We start from the raw sequence: 19,053 nt of genomic DNA, 5'->3' as shown, positions 1-19,053 counted from the left end.
CTAAAGTCGACATCTATACGGTCTATTTAGGCACTCAATCGAACGGAGTAAGATCGGCAATTCTAAATCAGACGAGTCAGATTACTGACGTGGCAGAATCTTATTGGGAATAAACTTTTCACCCGAATTGCTAAAGTCGACATCTATACGGTCCATTTAGGCACTCAATCGAACGGAGTAGGATCGGCAATTCTAAATCAGACGAGTCAGATTACTGACGTGGCAGAATCTTATTAGGAATAAACTTTTCACCCGAATTGCTAAAGTCGACATCTATACGGTCCATTTAGGCACTCAATCGAACGGAGTAGGATCGGCAATTCTAAATCAGACGAGTCAGATTACTGATGTGACAGAATCTTATTGGGAATAAACTTTTCACCCGAATTGCTAAAGTCGACATCTATATGTCCATTTAGGCATTCAATCCAATGGAGGAGGATCGGCTATAGAATACTATATATAGTCACCAAAAAACCTCGAAACGCCCTCTCATCTCCTCTCTCTCTCACTCAGGAAAAATCCCTCGAAACGCGCCTCTCTCAGATCTCTCTTCTCTCAGAGAAAATGGCGACCATCACTCCCACTCCTCAGAAGTTAAGACAACTGGTCGGAAATGAAGCCACGAGGTCACAAACCCTTAAAGAACTAAAGTCAGCCCTCAAGGACGCCAAGAAGAAGAGCTTGGCTGCAAATGACTCATGAAGCACGTATCAATTCATGAAGCATGTATCAATTTCCTGGTTAATGTGTGTGTGTATACTGGACTGGATATATGTGTGTGTGTACTTTTTTTAATAAAAAAAGATATATAAATATGCATAGTTAAAGTTAAAAGGTAAAAGTTAGAGTAAAAGTGTAAAACAGTAGAAATAGAATATGGATAGTATATTGATTCCAAGAAGTGAGAAGTAATGGGTACAATGTCTATTTAATTGATTTTTTCTTCGATGTACAGTGGATGGTTAACAATTTTTTAAAAACTACTTATAATATACCAAATGGCTTCGTATGGGACTATCAATGATTCTTATGTTGGAATGTCTGAAACTAGCTACTTCTCTACGGATTGGTTTATTTATGTTAGGACCAAAGTTGTCAAATCCGTTCCGTACCGGCCGGTACGTACCGTACCGGTATGTAAACGGAACACAAAAAGTCATGTTCCGTTCCGGTTGAAATACCGGCCTGTTCCGGCCAATACCGGGTGTACCGGACAATACCGGCCTATTCCGGACATATTCCGGTGTTCCGGCCGGTACAAAATTACCCTCTCTATCTTTTTTTTTTTTTTTACATTTTATTTATGTTTATACTTAAATATGGTAGATATATATTAAATATATATATAAAATATTAATTGCGGTAAATCCGAAACGGTACCGGGATACAGCCCGGTACCGGTACGTACCATTCCAGTAGTGAAAACGGTACGCTGGCCGGTACGGTATTGACAACTTTGGTTAGGACTAGCTAATGTTTTGTTTATGTTGTGATGCTTTGAGTTCAAACCAGAAACCGGAATAAACCGGTCAAACTAAACCAAACCGAACCAATAAATATTAGCATTTGGTTTGTACAATGTCCAAACCAAACTGACAATGTCCAAACCAAAATGTCAGTTTGGTTTGGAAAATTGCCTAAACCAGACTGTTTGCACCCCTACCAAGCACGCACAAGAATGCACTAGACTGTAATTTTTGGATGGGGTTCAAAATTTGTTTTTTTACCAATACCTCTCTACCCGATGCGTCAATGGATTCCATGTGCTGCTAGCGCAGATGTCATTGAAACAAATCGGTGTTGGTTATCAGAATCCAATATTGAAACAGCAGAGCAGAATGTGGTCATCATTCATTAGATTACAATGGAAAGCTAAAATCGGAGCACTTGTAAAAGTTCCATAGCAATTCTGTATACTGTCAAACAATTTTGGTCTCGTTCAAGTGACGTCAGACTCGACGAGAATGATTGTATAATCTGACCCCTTGCATCACTTTACGCCTACGCCATACATCACACTAGCTTAAACATGAGATATCACTTCAATCTGAAATCTGCAGTCTCATTTTGCTCACTTCTTAGTCTTGAATATATGCTCCTTGTAGTACTTGAGCTCTGCTATGCTTTCTCTGATATCATCCAATGCTCTATGCTTCTTGTCCTTCACAGGAGCCTTCTTGTTTTCTGGGAAAAAGATGTTAAAACACACATGTTCAAAACTATATCAGAAACTACAAAAATCGCGACAGCAAAATTAACTGACCACGATTAAATGAAAATGCCCTGGTTATGCATACACCCATACAGAGAGACCGAATACAAGGATATGACAATGGATCATTTCAATAAAATATTTGACACCACTTGTATGCTGAACACAAAATGAACCTGATAAGAAAAACATAATATTACCTCTTGGGTACCAACGAATGCATAGAGACCTGACGCTGCTAACATCAACAAGTACATGAGAGAACAGGCCGGCCAAATTTGGCATATACTTCTGCAAACATGAACATTTGGAGAAAAGAGAGAGACAACTTTTAAGTGTTGAATTTGGGGAAAAGACTAAAGAGCAATAACAAAGGGTTGGATATATCCTAGTAATTGTTATAAAGCAAGGAAGCACATTCCGTTTATCGCAAATGTTTATGAATGGATAATCATCACGATATTGAGTCTGCTACCTTCAAAAACAGAAAATCCATATAAACTGAATTTCCGGCAAGAACTGGCGTATGAGTGCCTACACATGTCCTCACAAATTCAGTAACCTACGAAAAGAAAACGATGTCAGCGAGCTAGATTCAATGGGGAAAATGGAAAGCAAGCAGGATTTATTCGACAAAGAAACAGAAGCGTACAAAAGGTTCAGGTAGGGACAAGGACACAGTGGTCAAAGTCAAACCACATTACACCACTCAAGGTTTATGAAGAAAAACTTTACCTGCTTTTCAGCTTCTTGTTCACTAATCTTACTGCGGAGTACCTTTTTTGTCAATCCTAAATTAAATTGAAAATGTTACAAGCCTTGCAGGGAAAGAAAAGAAAAGGGAAAAAAAAAAACTAGACGTGTTACATGCACCAATCGTAAAACAGAAGGCACTGAAGGTGGAGATAAATGAATCATCAAGGTGACATCACTAGCTCTTAAAAGCCCCAAAATTAGAAAAAGTACTCACCACTTGCTGCATGATGAGTCTGACACCATTCTCCCATTCTGTCCATACATTCTTTACTTTGATTGATAACCAAGTCAGGACCCTAAACAAGGTAAAGCAAAATTCAGTTTCCCAGATCAGGAGATACACTTGATAGACTGCTGTTAAGGGTTGTACAGGGAACGGACACATTAATACAAGGAGCAAGTGAGAGGGCAAATGTCCAAGGCACGACAGCTAATTGCTAAAAGGACAAAGAGGTGATAAAACAAATGAATATAAACTGTCACGAAGAAAAATCCGAAATCGATGGCATCATTCAAGAAAACTTCTTACTGGGTAAATGTAAATCAATGTGAGGCAAAGTGCTTGGACAATATCTCACAAAAGAACAGAACCATGTTTACACTGCCATCTCCTTGAGAACCTCTCTACATTTAGGATATGTTCAACCGAATTAGATGAAACTTGGAACCAGTTCTCCCCAAATCTTTGGATTCTTGGATCATGTAAACCCCACTTGGTAATTTACTAACCATCAACCAATATATGACTGCAAAAAACATTCCAATGGGGTGTTTTGCAATTGCGAATTAAAGCTCACCTTCAATTTGATATAGACAAATTCACCCTTCTACGGAAAGGAAGCAATTTCGCACTTTAGTTTTCTTTAATCTTGTAAGTCGTGCATCATTATTAACACAATTGATACTCGTAGAAGTGAAGATTCCATCATTTTACATGAGATTATGACCTATTCACCTTCACCGTCATCGATATGTACAATACATAAAGGATAGAAGAATCTGCAACTAGAAATGGCAACCTTCGAACATAAAGCAATAGAAAGTACCAAAGGGTAACATATCAATAAAAACATACAAGTAACACATAATGGACCAACCACTAATTCTGGGGAACCACACTGTCAATAGATGAGGGGTAAAATTACCTCAACTGATTTCGTTAAACTACCATCCGTAACTATACAGGCAATCTCCAATATTCTATCGAATTCCACATTGAGACCTGTACAGGCAACAAAAGCGATGAAATTACCCACAAAAACCATCATAAGCCATTCAACTGCTCATTTGGATTCATACAACAACATGCTAGGTGGAACATTTGCGAAGAAGACACATTTGAAGCAAACTTACTGAGCTCAATGAACTACTTTACTTCTACTCAAGACTAAAGCAATGCAACCCATAAAACCACTCTCAACTAACAAAATTCTAATTGCAAGAGATGATTATTAAATGAGAAAAGAGCAAGAAGAAGGAATGCTGTCAAGATTTGTTGATCATAGGCTCATGCAAGGCTATCATATATGACACTATTTCTCCCATTATCCATCTTCCACTGAAACAGTGGTGTCAGTATATAGAATTCCTTCTTTGAACTCATTCCAAAGAAAATAGTGATTGCTCAATGTTATCCAAGGACAACGTGGTCCAGTATAACTACCCCAAACCAAAGCCTACCTGTCATTTCCAAATCAATCCACACAAGGGGCAACTTGTAGTCTCCTGAAACCACTTCTACACTTTGTGGGACCCCATTGTTATTCTTTGAGAGGGTCATGCCAGCAGAGCTGTCACCTTTTTTCTTACCTTTACCTGCATCATGTAGATAGTTTTTTTGGCATTAGAGTCTCTTGGGACAACAATGCAACGTTTGCAGTTCTATAATTGCGGTGCATAATAGGGACAACTACTCATTGTTGTTCTACAGTTGTATTATTTGGACTTTTCCATTGCGCCTTAAAAAACATGCCTCCATTGTAACCACAGCTTCTATGAAGTTCATGGTCAAAAAGTTTTGAAAGGTGAGCTAGGACCTCATACAAATGAGATGATTGGAATTTGAGTTGCATGAAGAATAATTTTACACATGAGAACGCAAGGAAATGGATCAATTGACGGGAGAGGATAGGCACGATTTTATTTTATCGGATAAGTGATTTGGGCATGGTTTACCTCTTCCATTAGCATTTTCTTGATGATCACGAACAATAGTAACTTCTCGATCATCTCCAACATCCAATTCAAGCAAAGAAAATGAATTTGCAAGCTGATTCATTTTACATGTTTCAGTCATTCAGCTCTTGTCAAACTCAGCTCCTGTCAAACTGATGGATAGTAAAATGTCAACAGATTCCAATAGTCCAAACAAGAAGTACACAAACAAACTAAGACTCCTCTTAGAATAGAACTATCCCAACACACACACACACACACACAATCTGCATGCTTAAAACTTCCATAAATCATAATGGTCAAATGAAATGAAGACATAAAAATTTCTGCAGACTTTCGACTCAGGTTACCAATACACGTTAATATTCCACATCAAATTGAAAAATTACTGAAGTATTCAACTCAATACCAATTAGCAATGAGTAGGCAAGCCGCACAAGCTCTTATACTAGTTTTGAGGTGATAAGTAACCATTGTGAAACAAGCACTAACACTCCCGGCACGTATGACCCCAACTCCCAAGTGGAGAGGTAACCAAAGGATCCAAAATGCAGGGATCACAAAGAAGCAAGGTACACTTAAGGCATACATAAATGGGGGATCAATCAAGAGAATCTTGTCCGAAGGCATCCGAAAAGCTCTGATACCATTTTTAAGTATCTAATTCAACACAATTGGCAAGGACTGGAGAGACAGTCCAAGTTCATATATTAATTCTGGTCCGAGGAGACAATTAACCAATGTGGGACAAACTCTGATATAAACAAGGAAAGTTAAAGAGCATAACTTGTTTGTGTAAAACAAATCAATGTTGTCAGATACTGATCAACTGAACGCACAAAGTGGTTGTGCACACTCGCAATGAGTTTGAAAACTTGAAAATTACTGTTCCACAAAGGTATTGCTAGAATTGGTAGAAGACTACTAAGTTTTGTTTGCCCAAACACTCCGACCAGCAAGACTACTTAGCTACATCTTCTGCAAAAATTTGTGACATGTCCTGAACTCCTGATACCAATTGCTTGGTACCAATTGCTCACTCAATTCCCCATGGGAATTCATGGCACAAATAGCATGTAATTTATCTTCTAGACAAAAAACAGAAGAGAACCAAATCATCTCATCACTCCCAACCTACTACTCTCTCTCCTCCCCCACCTCCTCACAAACCCTATCGGACCTCCAAACCACTCGACTCGTTGTCATCGAAATCTTCAGCTGTTGCTGAAGAATTGGCAAAGTCATTTTGGAAATATGGAAACCAACACAGACTTTTGGACTCAACAACTGGGTTCTTCTTTTCCCTTTTTTTTTATTTTTTCCTTTTACAGTCTTCCGCATCTAAATAGACCCACAACATCTTCTAATTATTCTTGCTAAACCCCAACCCACCACTTCCCAGTGCTTTCTCATAGCCTATCAAGAAAGGTTTTTACGCTAAGCCTCAGAATTAGGGTTTCGTTTACCCATCTGGGTTTTTTTACTATTGACCACATACGGCATTTATGGGGTTCCAGACCTTCCATCTATGTTTCCCAGTATTCAAACGAACAAAACCATGTCCCTCAAATATTTTTTTTTTATCTTAAATTAACTGTTAATCTCAATCGCGCAAACAAATTGGCTCACTTCAACAGTATTTCAACCAGACATATAAACGAGAGGAGAGAGAGAGACCTTGGCGGTGGATTAGTCCTTGGTGGTGCGTAGATTTTCGCGAAGGGTTGGTCACTGGATGTGGACCCGGTGTTGGTGGTGGTCGCCAGAGGCGGAAGGTGAGGCTGGTGGTCGCCCGGGGGTCGCGCGTCAGTTCGTTTACCTCCTCCTCTTCTCTCTCTCTTCGTGTTTAGGTGCACGTCAGTTTTTGGGTATTTATAACTTGCTGAAAAGAAGAGAAAGGAAGAAAAAATTAAGAAAATCTTGAGTTTGGTTTGAAAAGAAAGAGGAGAGAAAATAGTAATAGAAAATCAGCGTCGGAATTTTGAGAGGCCAAAATTTGGGCTCCCTATAGTCTAGCCCCATTCCACATTACCACTGGACTTTTTTCTAAAATTTTTAATTTTGTTCTTATTTTAATTTTTTTTTACGTTTGTTATTTTTCATCAATTTTTTTTTTTGTAAATTGTTAATTCGTCTGAAAAAAATTTACTTTTACTTATATATTTTAAAAAATAATCACTTTAAAGAAGGAAAAAAAAGTCAAATTTTTTCATTTAAGCATGGTTAATTTTTAAATTATTTGGGTAAAAGTAAAAAAAAAATTAATTCGTCTCATTTTATTAATCTAAAAAAAATTCATGCAAATTTAACAAACCCAAAAAAAAAAAAAAAATCAAATAAGAACAAAATTAAAAGTCGTTAGAAAAAGTTGAGTGGGATGGGAATAATTGTCCTTTAAGCAATCGCCACTGTCTTTCCCAATTACGAAATCGTTCGACAAAGCAGCAATACAGGTCTCGTTTGCTGGATCTCCCGCAGTGACTCGCAGGTACCACACACTACTTAACTTGGATCATCTTTAAGCCCTACTATACTCATTCTGCTTTGTTTGTGCCTCCTCGCTCTTCTTCATCTTCCCTCCATCATCGTTACTTCGGTTACTTCTTGTCATTTCACTTTCTCATCACCAAATTTGTCCTTCAACCAAACCAAACGCACTTTTACAAAAAAATCACATTAACGCACTTTTACAAACACTCACATTAGAGGGAGTGGGCGCTCCATCAGAATGTATGTGTGTAAAGTGTTTGTGTAATTGTGGATGCTTGTAGAATTCTTCTTTGTGCTAATGGACATTTTAGTGCTACGTGCACAGCAGCTGCTACACAGCAGCTGTGCACAGACCCCGTTTTCTCCCGCCTCGGGTCGCGCAAAGATGATCGGAGCCGCTCATTTTGTTCAAAATATGTCGTTTAAGGTCCTTGTAAAAAATGAGCTTCGTTTGATGTCGTTAGAGGCGTTAACAAAACACCCAAAATCACTTCAGAATTTAGGCCTCATTTTTTACAGAGACCTTAAATGACATATTTTGAACAAAATGAGCGGCTCCGATCATCTTTGCGCGACCCGAAGCGGGAGAAAACGGGGTCTGTGCACAGCTGCTGTGCACGTAGCTTTTCTGGACATTTTGTATACGACTTGTGCCTTTGAACTGTATGAGGGTAACAATGAGGGGCTGGTTCGGGTCGGAAACTTGGGCTTGTCGACAAGCCCAAGTTCAACTCGTCGGAACTAATTCTCCTTTAACTGTCATCTTTGTTTTGTGTGTTTAGTCCATATTTTCTGAACTTCAGTTAGATTTGCATTATGTCTTTTGGATTATTTGCATTATGTCTTTTGGATTCAATGTCTGTCTCGACGAGATGAGTCTAAAAAAGTAAAAAAATTTGACCAAAAGCATAAAAAAGTTTACTAAAGACGAAAAGAATACGAACTTTTTTTTGTCTAAAGTATCGTATTATATTACTTTTTTCAACATCCGTCCACATTTTTATAATTTTTTGATTCCTCTTGTCGAGACGGATGATTAATCTCAAAAATTACGACGAAAAGCTCAACAAAAAGTTGCAAAAAGTTTTAGACAAACAAGTTGATGAGAATGGAGCCTTACTTCCAACACCACCCACATGTGTTGGGTTCTCAGGCTCGGTCCCAACATAGATGCAGTGATATTGGTGTGGTGTGGTGTGAGGGCAATACTCTCTGGCGGTGGTGACGGGTAACATACTTACACTAGGACTTGGTAAATTCTTCTGTTTTGGAGTAATTTTTTCAGTCCTAATTTTACCTCCTTTTAAACGATGTTTCTCCATGAGTAAGGATCCTCTCATTCGAGGGCTATTCCTCATTTGATACTTGTGATGCAAAAGGGGACTTCCCCGGTCCTATTTGAATATCCACAAAAAAAAAAAAAAAAACTTTACAAGATTGGAACTGTATTGGTTAGTGACAATCCTATGAAACATGCTATGAAGGAATTTACTCCTGTTTTGATTATGGCCTCTAAATGATACGGCAGTCTGCACGCAGAACATGGAGGCCCAACCGAACACTGGTGATTCCCTATACTTTCGTATTGCAACCATAACCGTCCTCTGCCGAGAACTTAATAGTAACATTGTACAATTACACCGGCATTACACCAAAAAAGTTCAATGTTTGACATTTGTAAACGCGGTTTCCATTGCTTAATTGCAAAAAATCTACATTTTAAGAATTTCCTCGAATGCAATATTGGTGCCAATGTGCCATAGATTTCTTTCGGTGTTGCAACTCAATATTGTTGTTTTTCACGAACACTTTTTTATGCGTCTTCCTATTAATCTTTTCCATATGTAGTGGTTGATGCAAGGGATTCAAGTTCCAACATAAGCCAACAATACTCGTCAAGCGAATTACTGTTATCTTGAATTTAGTCACTCAAGTTTCTATTCAAAATCATGGCGAGCAAAGCTTCTCAAACAATGAGTTTGAAGATCCTTGTGGAGAAAGAGAAAAATCGAGTTGTTTTTGTGGAGGCAAACAAGGATTTTGTGGATGTTCTATTCAGCTTCCTTACAATACCTCTTGGAACAATTATCAGACTCACCCGTGAGCACTTTTTGAAGGGGGAGATTGGCTGTTTACAACTTATATGAAAGTTTGGAAGAGTTTAATGAGGTCCTTTTATCAAGTGAGCACAAAGGGATACTTCTTCGTCCGCGATGTGCAACTGATGTCTACTGTAGGAACCTAAAGGTAGATTTGGTTGAATGTGACGAAAGCAAGTATTATATGTGCCGCGGTTCGTATTGTAATATTGTGAGCTACTACCTAACTCATTGCCAGTGTGGAGAATCCTTAACATACGAGGTAAATCTGTTAGACCCAGTTCCTCAAGGTGGAAGTGGATTTATAAACCCAACTGTGCGCTTCATGGTAACCGATGACTTTCAAGTGTTGCCTATGTCTACCACGGCTGGCTTGTCTCTGCTTAGCAATTTTGGAGCATTAGATGGGAGCAAAATCGAAGAGAGAATGCTGAACGTAGGAAAGGATGAGGTAATTAACGAAATCATTTTTTGTTCTACATTCCATATGTGGAAAGCTATGATGTACTGTGTTTCCAAATACAATGTGCATACAATTAACAGCTCAATACCTATCAAATCCACATATTTACATACATACATGTGTGTTTGTGTGTGTGTGTATGCTTTTGCCACGACCCCAGCCTTGTCTGGAACTCTGTGCCCTCATTTTTTTGGAACTACTTGTTTTTATCCATACTCATACTTCTTAGATACAAAGTTATGTACTTACGTTGTATTTTTCTAAGCATTCTCGCTTTCTCTCTCAGGTTCTGAAATTGCTCAAGTGTTCATTAGCGTCAAGGACACCTTTTTCTGACTCCATATTGGAACCTCCCTTCAGTAAGCCAATGCCCATGGTTAATCATGGACAATATGGACCGAGGATGACAAATCTATCTCAAAGAGATGCAGACACCCGAAACGAGGATGAAAAGATAAACTTGAAGCTTATCATAAACAGATCGAACAATAGGGCGCTGTACGCAGAAGTTGAAGAGAATTTTGTTGATCTCCTATGCAGTTTCCTCTCATTCCCAATCGGTTACATCTTTAAAGAATTTCCATATTTGTCCTTCAAGGGATGCATGGGCAATTTATACAAGAGTGTCCAAGATTTTGATGTCAACAAGTTCTTCAAATCAGAGGAGATGAAGGCAATTCTACTCAATCCAAAACTAGCCCCTGGTACCTCTTATGGCAACAAACTAATTGGTATTGAAAAAGCTGTAAACCTGTCACGTGAGACTCTTTCTTCCCTGGTCAAGAACGAATGCCGTCGTAAAATTTTAGAGTCCCCTCTGCAGGAAGTTAAAATTGGTGGCGGACTAGTGAAAGGACCGTCTATGTTCATGGTGACGGATAGTTTATCAATAGCACCTTTATCTCCAATCTCAGGCATATTTCTTATCAACAGATTAAAGGTACCTCTCAGCGACATTCAGGAATTGGAGGTGAATATGGGTAAGGAGGAGGTAAGCCATAAGTTAACTGCTGCCAAATTATAACAGATGTTACATGGACTCAGATAAGGGTGTAGGGTACAGCCCTTAGTGTATGTGCAAGTGTGGGATTAATCTCATTCTCATTGAGGACAAAGGGACACTGAAATATTCACGTTCCTTATTGGATTTCTTTATTTTTTAAGTTTGATATTGTTTATGAGGTACCATGGACTATTTCATGCATGACATGAGATTCACATCATTGCATACATAGTTCTGCAGCAATATGCTTTCGACCAGTCAGAAATTTCACAACGTTTTTAGTACTCAATAGGCTTTCAAGGTGAATGTCGTAGTAAAATGTTACACGTATGTTGTACCCCTACTCATGTCTCAAGAATCCGACGCTGTTCATACATTTTGATGATTTCGTGCAACAGGTTTTTTTCTATCAACATTCTTAGAAATTTGCTAAAACCTGGCACACTAAACAGAATTCATTGCCTTGCACCACAGCGCTTTAACTCCTAAAGTTGTGCTTGAAGTTTGACCCTGTAACTGTGGCTTGGTGTAGTAGTTTGCTGACTGTAGTAGTTTCAATTTCACTCTCTGCTGATACATACATATTGCAGACTTTGCGTCTCTTGGTGGCTTCGTTGGTGTCAAGATCTGCGTTGACTGATGCTTTTGTGCGCAAGGGGGCGAAGCAAGAAACCTGAGGTAAAATAGCGTTGTCTGATTGTCTCTATGCCAGCAGAGAGGAAGAAGCTCTGGTGTTTGCCTATAAGCCTATGTTCTAGTTCAACAATGCAAACTTGCTTTATTAGCATTGATATTCTATATCCGCAGCTGATGTAAGACCTATTGGTATTCTTTCCTTTCCTTTTTTGTGGTTTTGTGAGACCCTTTTGTGGTTTTGTCTAGTAATTTGGAGAGACTACTGTGGCAATGGTATTATCGTATGGTCTGAATATCTGATTGAGCATCATGCCCGCATGCCACTAAGCAGAGCTTGTCCTTGTTCCAAATTCAAGCAAAATTTGTGTTTCAATTAATAAATTTGGCTTGTCCATTGGAGTGATCACCCAGGATAATGACTACTTACCAATCTATAATGACCAGAGTTTAAAAAGTACAAAATTATTACTAGAAGTAAAAAAAAAAATTCACTGAAGACAGAAAAAATATTTTTTTTTTTTGTCTAAAGTGTCGTCTTATTATGATGATTTTTTTTTTCAACATCGGCCCATATTATTGGAGTATAGTTTTTTTATTCCTCTTGTCGAGACAAATAATTAACCCCAAAAATTACAATGAAAAACTCAACAAAAAGTTATGAAAAATAAAAAAAGTATCAAAAAAAAGTTTTAGACAAAAGTTTACAACGGAGCCTTAATGCTCCAATGGCTAAGGTAGGTCTATAGTCAATCTTTTCTCTTCCATTTAAGAAATAGTACCAAAGACAAGACCTGTATTAGGCGTTCTCTTTGAAATATGAAGTTGAATGTAACGAAGACTTCGATACCTTATTATAAAACAAAATGGCATAACCAACTGCCATAGCCCAGTTAACCGCCCTATTAAGAGGATTCTTTCTTGAAGTATAGTTCAAGGGTAACTCACTCTCAAATGGGAGGTATCGGGCCAATTCTTGTGTCGTTCGATTACTTCTCACCCAACATAAGAATTAATTCAGGAGTTATAGTCATTGTGTCGTTGGGTTGGCCTTGTTTTTTTTTTTTTTTTGGGTAAATGGTGGGCTTGTTTGTAGATGAATTTTTGAACATTCCGATTAATAGATCATCGTCGAATGTAATTCTTCATAACGTTCGTAACTTTCATTCCGCCTGCCGAAGGTAAAGAGGGGAAAGAGAAAACTCATCTTACACCAGCCTTTAAAGAAGGCCTAGGAGAAAGTAGCTGACCACATGTTCACACGTGGGGCCCGATTAATCCCATTTGCAAAAGAATCAGCCTACCATGAGTCGTACCCATGCTGCCATGCTCCGCTCGCGCGTGAGAGAAGAGAGAGAAGGGCGGGGCGCTGAGCGTGCGCGGGAAAGGAGGGACGGGGTATTTTTGTCCATTCAAGGACCTTCCACTGTAACAGTTTTACATCAATGGACCCCAGATATTATTAAAATTTAGCCTAGACTAAACTCTCATTAGGTGCCTACTTTTGGATGTTAAACCAATTTTCTGCTAAATTTATTAATTGAAACACAAATTTTGCTTGAATTTGGAATGAGAAAAGGGAGGTCTATGTTCTATTACGGAGAAGATGAACTGATATGTTTCTTAGACACAAAGTTCGTGTAAAATAGCAATTTTTCATTTTGAAACCCTCCAAGGTTTTTTTTGTTTTTTGGGTAAGTCGAAGATTCAAACCCTCAAACGTTTTGTAGCAATTGTTGCTGCAGCAACACTTCAAACGTTTTGTAGCAATTGTTGCTGCAGCAACACTTCAAACAGGTTCTTTTTCTGCCTAGGAAAAAAACAAAAGAGGAGTTTCCTTGGGCCCACAAACATATAATCTTCTCCATTATGAAACAGAAGGATGTGGAGACAAGTTATTACAACGGCTTAGATTTGTTTGATCCAAGGATTGATGTGTGCTCTCCAACTCTCTTAAGAAAGTGTCATATCTTCTTTTTACCCAGCTTCTGTCGTTGGCATAATAAAAATAAATAAAATTTCAGTTCCTGTCGTTTGGGTCCCCCCACCCCCCTCTCTTGCTCTTGTTATCTTTCGAATCCCCATCGAGGTCTATAAATCCCGTCAAAAGTTAGGCCAAGAAACATTCCTTTCAATAATAAAAATATATATATATTCCTTTGGAATTTTTGATTTATTCCGGCGAAACTGGTTGAAGAAAGCTGCATGAAAACTAGGCCAAGAAAGCTTTGTGAAAACAAAGGTAATGGGTCTAACAAAGATACCATTTTTTGAAAGCAGTGTGAAACATTCCTTTGAAATCTTTTTTGAGAGTTTTTGGTGTCTGTTTCTTTCCAGGGTGCAAGTAGTGTTTAAATTTCAATCTAGCTGCTGTTCTAGGTGGAATTGTGTCTGTTCCAAGTGTACAAGAAATTTGGGTGAATTTTTGTGGTGCGACTAGGTGGGTGTGTTGTTAAATGTTACACATAATCGAGTTTTATTATTTTGACTCCTTTTGACTTTCCATTTTGAACGATAGTTTAATAGTGTAATCTGCGCCCAGGTCTATGTGTTTTCAGACCATTCTTTTTCTTTTTCTCCCTTCTTTTTTCTGTTATCATCGGGTTGCCCATACCTACATGGGTAAAAATTGATGCAAGTCTTGGCAGAAATTGAACTTCAGAATAGTAACTCCATGGGTACATAATTTTTAGCAAATTGAACCAATTCCAATCGGAGTGGGTAGTGCCGTAGGCACGGGCAAGCACTATGCCTCTGGTGATCGCTTACCCTAAGGTATTTCAACCAAAACCTGAGTTCTCTGAAGTTTTTTTCGATAGCTTGTTTTTTTCTCACGGTCCGAACTAATTTTTTTTTTGCTCTTTATATGGTTAGTTTATGGCGTTTGATAACTATTAGTGATTGAAGTTACATTGAGATATTTGATTTCTGGGTTATAATATGTTCTTTCATTTTTGCAAATGAGTTTAATGTATGTTGTGGGGGATCCATAGTAATGCTATTTTAACTTTTTTACTTGGTATTTTAAGGGATTCCATAAGCAAATTGATAGTTCTTTGTAGCTAGCTTAAAAGTTTAGTTGGGGGAGTGCTGTAAGCACGGAAAATTCTCTTTCGTGTCACTAAGAAGAGAATCACATACTACACACTAATAAATTGATTTAGTGTTTTAGCCACTAGTTAGCAAGTGCCATAGGCACGGATAATTCTAACTAGGGTGCGTAATGTCGTAGGCACGAGCAAGCACTAATTTATATTATAAAATAAAGTGGTTTCTTTTTATGCCTAGAAAAAAAGTTTCATTAGGCCCACAAAGTTTCATTATAACCTCTACAATCATTAGATCACTTCATGTTAACTTTGTAGCCATCACGATTGTTTTTGGGGAAGCCACTCTAGACAGCTGCTAGACTATTAATGGGATCCTTAACAAGTATGAACAAGCATCGAGTCAGATGGTTAATCGGGACAAATCCTCTTTCTTCTTTAGCCCGAACATGCCTCACATTGTCAAGATTGAGATTGCAAATGTGATGAATATCAGACTCGAGACTGGAGGGAGCAAATATTTGGGGCTACCGTCAATCATTGGAAAATCCAAGAGGGCTGTATTCTCATATGTTACAGATTGCGTGGGCACAAAGTTAAAGGGCTGGTCGGAGGCAAGACTTAATAATGCGGGTAGGGAAGTTCTTCTTAAATCAGTGGTAATGACCATGCCCAACTATGTTATGCAGTGTTTCCTCCTACCGAAAGGGCTTTGCCGGCAACTGTGTAAATCCATGAGCAGATTTTGGTGGGGCAGCAAGAAGGGGGAGAGAAAACTTCAGTGGGTCAGTTGGGATACGTTGTGTGACACCAAATCCATGGGTGGAATGGGGTTCCGTGACCTACACGCTTTCAATCTAGCATTTCTTGCCAAGCAAGGGTGGCGCTTGGTCACAGGCCCACCATCTCTCTTCCAAAAGGTTTTTCGGGGTAAGTATTTTCCTAGTTCTTCTTTTTGGGAAGCTCAATGTCCAGGAACGGCTTCGTGGACTTGGCGCAGTATTCTAGCAGGGCGTGAAGTTCTTCGGCGTGGTTGGCGATGGCAAAGCTATAAATCTGTGGTCGGAACCGTGGTTACCCCGAGCCCTATCCTTCAAGGTCCTAAGCACACCTCCTGTGGGATCACATTTAGCCCCTTTACCACAAAAAGTATCTGATCTTATTGATGAGGAACGACACGAATGGAATGACAGCTTGGTGAGAGAATTTTTCGGCCCTATAGATGCCCAAGATATTTTGGCTATCCGAGTCAGTCAACAAGGAATTCCAGACAAGGGGGTATGGCATTACATTGATGATGGCAAATTTACGGTCCGGTCAGCTTACCATGTAGCAAAATCCCTTCTATTTCCTAAGAAAACCACTGTGAAGGGGGGACCGAGTTCGGGAGGACTGGATCGAGTGAATTGGAAGGCCATTTGGAAGCTTCAGATCCCAAGTAAGGTACGTCATTTCATTTGGAAATGCTCTCATAATGCACTAGCTGTGGCTGCCAACCTTCATCATAGACAAGTTATTGGGGACCCATTTTGTTTTCACTGTTGCAAAGAACTTGAAACGATCAAGCATGTTTTTTTTCGTTGCAAGAGGGCAAGGAAGGTGTGGAAATTTGGCCCCCTAAATGCTGTTTCTAGTTAGAAACATTTGAGTTTTCAGCAATGGTGGATGTCTTTACCATAAGGGAAGATTTCGGAGGTGGACAGTTGGGATGGGAAAGCTCTTGCGTCCATGATTTGCTGGTCGATTTGGAAAAATAGAAACCAGGATTTGTTTGAAGGACAGCAATAGGAACCATTAGTAGTTTATGAAAAAGCTCTATTGGCGTGGAAAGAATTCAAGGTGGCGTGTGATTTATTGGAACACAGGGCTCCTCCCTTGTCTTCTCTTTGTACCCAAATCTGGCAGTCTCCACTCGAAGGTTACATAAAGATAAATGTTGATGGTGCTCTAAATTCTCAGGATGGCAATGGTGGTGTGGGTTTTGTGGCTCAGAATAGAGATGCAATATTGGTGGGAGCAGCAATGGGAATATTTAAGGGTCCTCTCTCTCCTCGTGTAATTGAAGCTTTGGGATTCCGGTTCGGTCTTACTACTGCTTTACGTTGGGATTATTCTCGAATTATCGTTGAGGGGGATGCACTTCAGATTGTTCAAGCTCTCAACGGCTATCGATCCTTCGTTGACTGTGATACCATTATTTTAGATTGTCTCCAGATTGCTTTGAATTTTTCCTCGTGTCTCTTTTCTCATGTGAAACATGGTTGTAATAGGGTAGCACACTTTGTGGCTAGGAAATCCCTATCGGATAATGGGTTGATAAGTTGGAGGGGTGATTTTCCCCAATGGCTCTTGACCCTAGCCCTTGATGATGTTAAAGCCTATGGCTCATCTTCTATGTTGTGATAATAAATTCTCCTTTCGGTTTGACAAAAAAAAAAAAAAAACCTTTGTAGCCATCAAATTATTTCTTTTTTAAAGTATATTCTTTTACCCTCACTTTTTAAGCGATGTTTCTTTGTATAAATATTTTCTTTTATGATGAAATAGGAAAACAAATATATCAAAATGGTAACTGATACTTTGTAATGATTACAACTATCACACGCATAAAGTAGTTGAATAGAACGAATAACTTATTTAAGGTGAACATATGTTACCTCCCAAATTCACTAGTGACTATATATTTGTGGCCAAATTTATAAGGTGACTTGTGCAGTCATGAGTTTATGGACCAATTTATCAAGTACATTGGAGTCACTTTTTGCCCATTTGCTAGCTACAACTTTAGCCATTTATGCCTTGTTCGTTTCCTTTTTTGAAAAAAAAAAATCCTACTCAAAAAATACCTATTATCCTTATTTTTATTATTATTCTAATTTCTCTCTTCACTCATTATTCTTACTTTCAATCATTACTATCATAATTTTTTTTTTCAAAAACTCATTCAAACACAACATTATAGTGTATTACTCCCTCCGTTCCTAAATGAGAGTCCCTTTTAGGAATTTCAACTTTTTTAAGGGGCATGTAATTATTACACCTACTTTCCACCATTACCCCTATATTTTACTTATTTTGCACCATTTGTATTCAAATAAGAGGGACACTTTTGAAATTTGATCAAATTTTCACTTCCATTTTTTTGAAAAGGACAATCATTTTGGAACATCCTAAAATTGAATAAGGGATTCTTAATTTGAAACGGAGGGAGGGAGTACAGAGTTATTGGAGATGCTTTTAATAATTGTCCTTGTAGTGTACTCCCTTCGTCCCTAAATAAGTGTCCGGCGAGCAAAACTAGGCCTTCAAAAAGATGCATTTGTTTCATTAAAAAATTTAATTTTTTTCCACAAATCAATAGATAGCAATGAGTTCAATTAGATTGTGAAAAAAAATTAAATTTTTTAATAAAAAATATGCATATTTTGTAAAGCCTAGTTTTGCGCGCCGGACACTTATTTAGGGACGGAGGGAGTATTATAGAGTTACTAGTGTTAGCCCGTGCCTGTGGCACTACGCATTTCGGTTGAAGGGGATGGCAGTTGTGTGATTTAGGTGAAAACCATGGACATTTAACCGGGAAGTAGGAGGATGCATTACAGCCTTTGGATCAAATGAATCTAAGTCATTCCAACAACTTGTCCACACACCATTCTGTTTGATAATAGAGATTGGAGGAGCCAGTCTATTGGCACAGCAAATTTGTGCACAGATTTCTATGTGAGGCCTACTACGGGTCCCACACAAGTGATTCGAGCCGTTCTTTATGTTTAAAACATTTTTTCAAGGGCCTCCGAGAAAAATCAGCTCAATCCGATACCTATAAGTACTTGATTTAATCATCTAACTTTTCATTCAAGTTTTTAGAGAATGAAAAGTTAGACGATTAGATCAAGTACTTATAGGTATCGGATTGAGCTGATTTTTCACGAGGGCCCTTGAAAAAATGTTTTAAAAATAATGAACGGCTCGGATCACTTGTATGGGATATTTAGTGGGCTCCACATAGAAATCTGTGTAATGAATGACTCGGATCACTTGTCCCACATAGAAATCTGTGTACAGATTTGCTGTGCCGGCAGACTTTATGTTATTGGAGATGCTTTTAATAATTGTCCTTTTAGTTTACTGTTGCCACTGTCTTTCCCAATTCCAAAATCGTTCATCAAAGA

At 38.5% G+C, this 19,053-nt stretch overlaps 2 protein-coding genes across 3 annotated transcripts; one reads left to right on the top strand and one right to left on the bottom strand.

Moving 5' to 3' along the window:
* Positions 1-1,801: 1,801 nt before the first annotated feature.
* Positions 1,802-7,139, bottom strand: LOC131306412 (oligoribonuclease-like). Of its 2 annotated transcripts, none has more exons than XM_058332632.1 (9): positions 6,824-7,139; positions 5,147-5,298; positions 4,652-4,786; positions 4,117-4,193; positions 3,186-3,267; positions 2,951-3,006; positions 2,691-2,777; positions 2,416-2,506; positions 1,802-2,187 (listed from the first exon to the last, which is right to left on the bottom strand). In XM_058332632.1, the coding sequence occupies exons 2-9, from the start codon at positions 5,265-5,267 to the stop codon at positions 2,075-2,077; spliced, it is 762 nt and encodes a 253-aa protein (XP_058188615.1). In that variant the 5' UTR covers positions 5,268-5,298; positions 6,824-7,139; the 3' UTR covers positions 1,802-2,074. The 2 variants fall into 2 exon arrangements, with proteins under 2 accessions (XP_058188615.1, XP_058188614.1); XM_058332631.1 differs by having other exon boundaries at positions 5,147-5,282; positions 6,824-6,988.
* Positions 7,140-9,488: 2,349 nt separating this feature from the next.
* LOC131307088 (uncharacterized) lies at positions 9,489-12,133 on the top strand. The gene is made up of 4 exons (XM_058333506.1): positions 9,489-9,766; positions 9,798-10,186; positions 10,485-11,189; positions 11,792-12,133. Exons 1-4 carry the CDS (start codon positions 9,586-9,588, stop codon positions 11,876-11,878), a joined length of 1,362 nt encoding a protein of 453 aa, XP_058189489.1. The 5' UTR covers positions 9,489-9,585; the 3' UTR covers positions 11,879-12,133.
* Positions 12,134-19,053: the final 6,920 nt, after the last annotated feature.

Source organism: Rhododendron vialii, chromosome 11a, assembly GCF_030253575.1.
Source record: "Rhododendron vialii isolate Sample 1 chromosome 11a, ASM3025357v1".
NCBI lineage: Eukaryota > Viridiplantae > Streptophyta > Magnoliopsida > Ericales > Ericaceae > Rhododendron > Rhododendron vialii.
This window is presented reverse-complemented; position numbering and strand designations above follow the sequence as displayed.

What these genes read in the sequence shown, in the direction of transcription:
- LOC131307088 (XM_058333506.1), top strand. Translation starts at nt 9,586, where the DNA reads ATGGCGAGCAAAGCTTCTCAAACAATGAGTTTGAAGATCCTTGTGGAG. An exon ending in TTTGAAGGGGGAGATTGGCT is followed by an intron (nt 9,767 to 9,797) that starts GTTTACAACTTA and finishes GTTTGGAAGAGT; the next exon opens with TTAATGAGGTCCTTTTATCA. An exon ending in TGAACGTAGGAAAGGATGAG is followed by an intron (nt 10,187 to 10,484) that starts GTAATTAACGAA and finishes TTTCTCTCTCAG; the next exon opens with GTTCTGAAATTGCTCAAGTG.
- LOC131306412 (XM_058332632.1), bottom strand. Translation starts at nt 5,267, where the DNA reads ATGACTGAAACATGTAAAATGAATCAGCTTGCAAATTCATTTTCTTTG. An exon ending in GACTCATCATGCAGCAAGTG is followed by an intron (nt 3,007 to 3,185) that starts GTGAGTACTTTT and finishes AATTTAATTTAG; the next exon opens with GATTGACAAAAAAGGTACTC. An exon ending in AACAAGAAGCTGAAAAGCAG is followed by an intron (nt 2,778 to 2,950) that starts GTAAAGTTTTTC and finishes TTCTTTTCGTAG; the next exon opens with GTTACTGAATTTGTGAGGAC.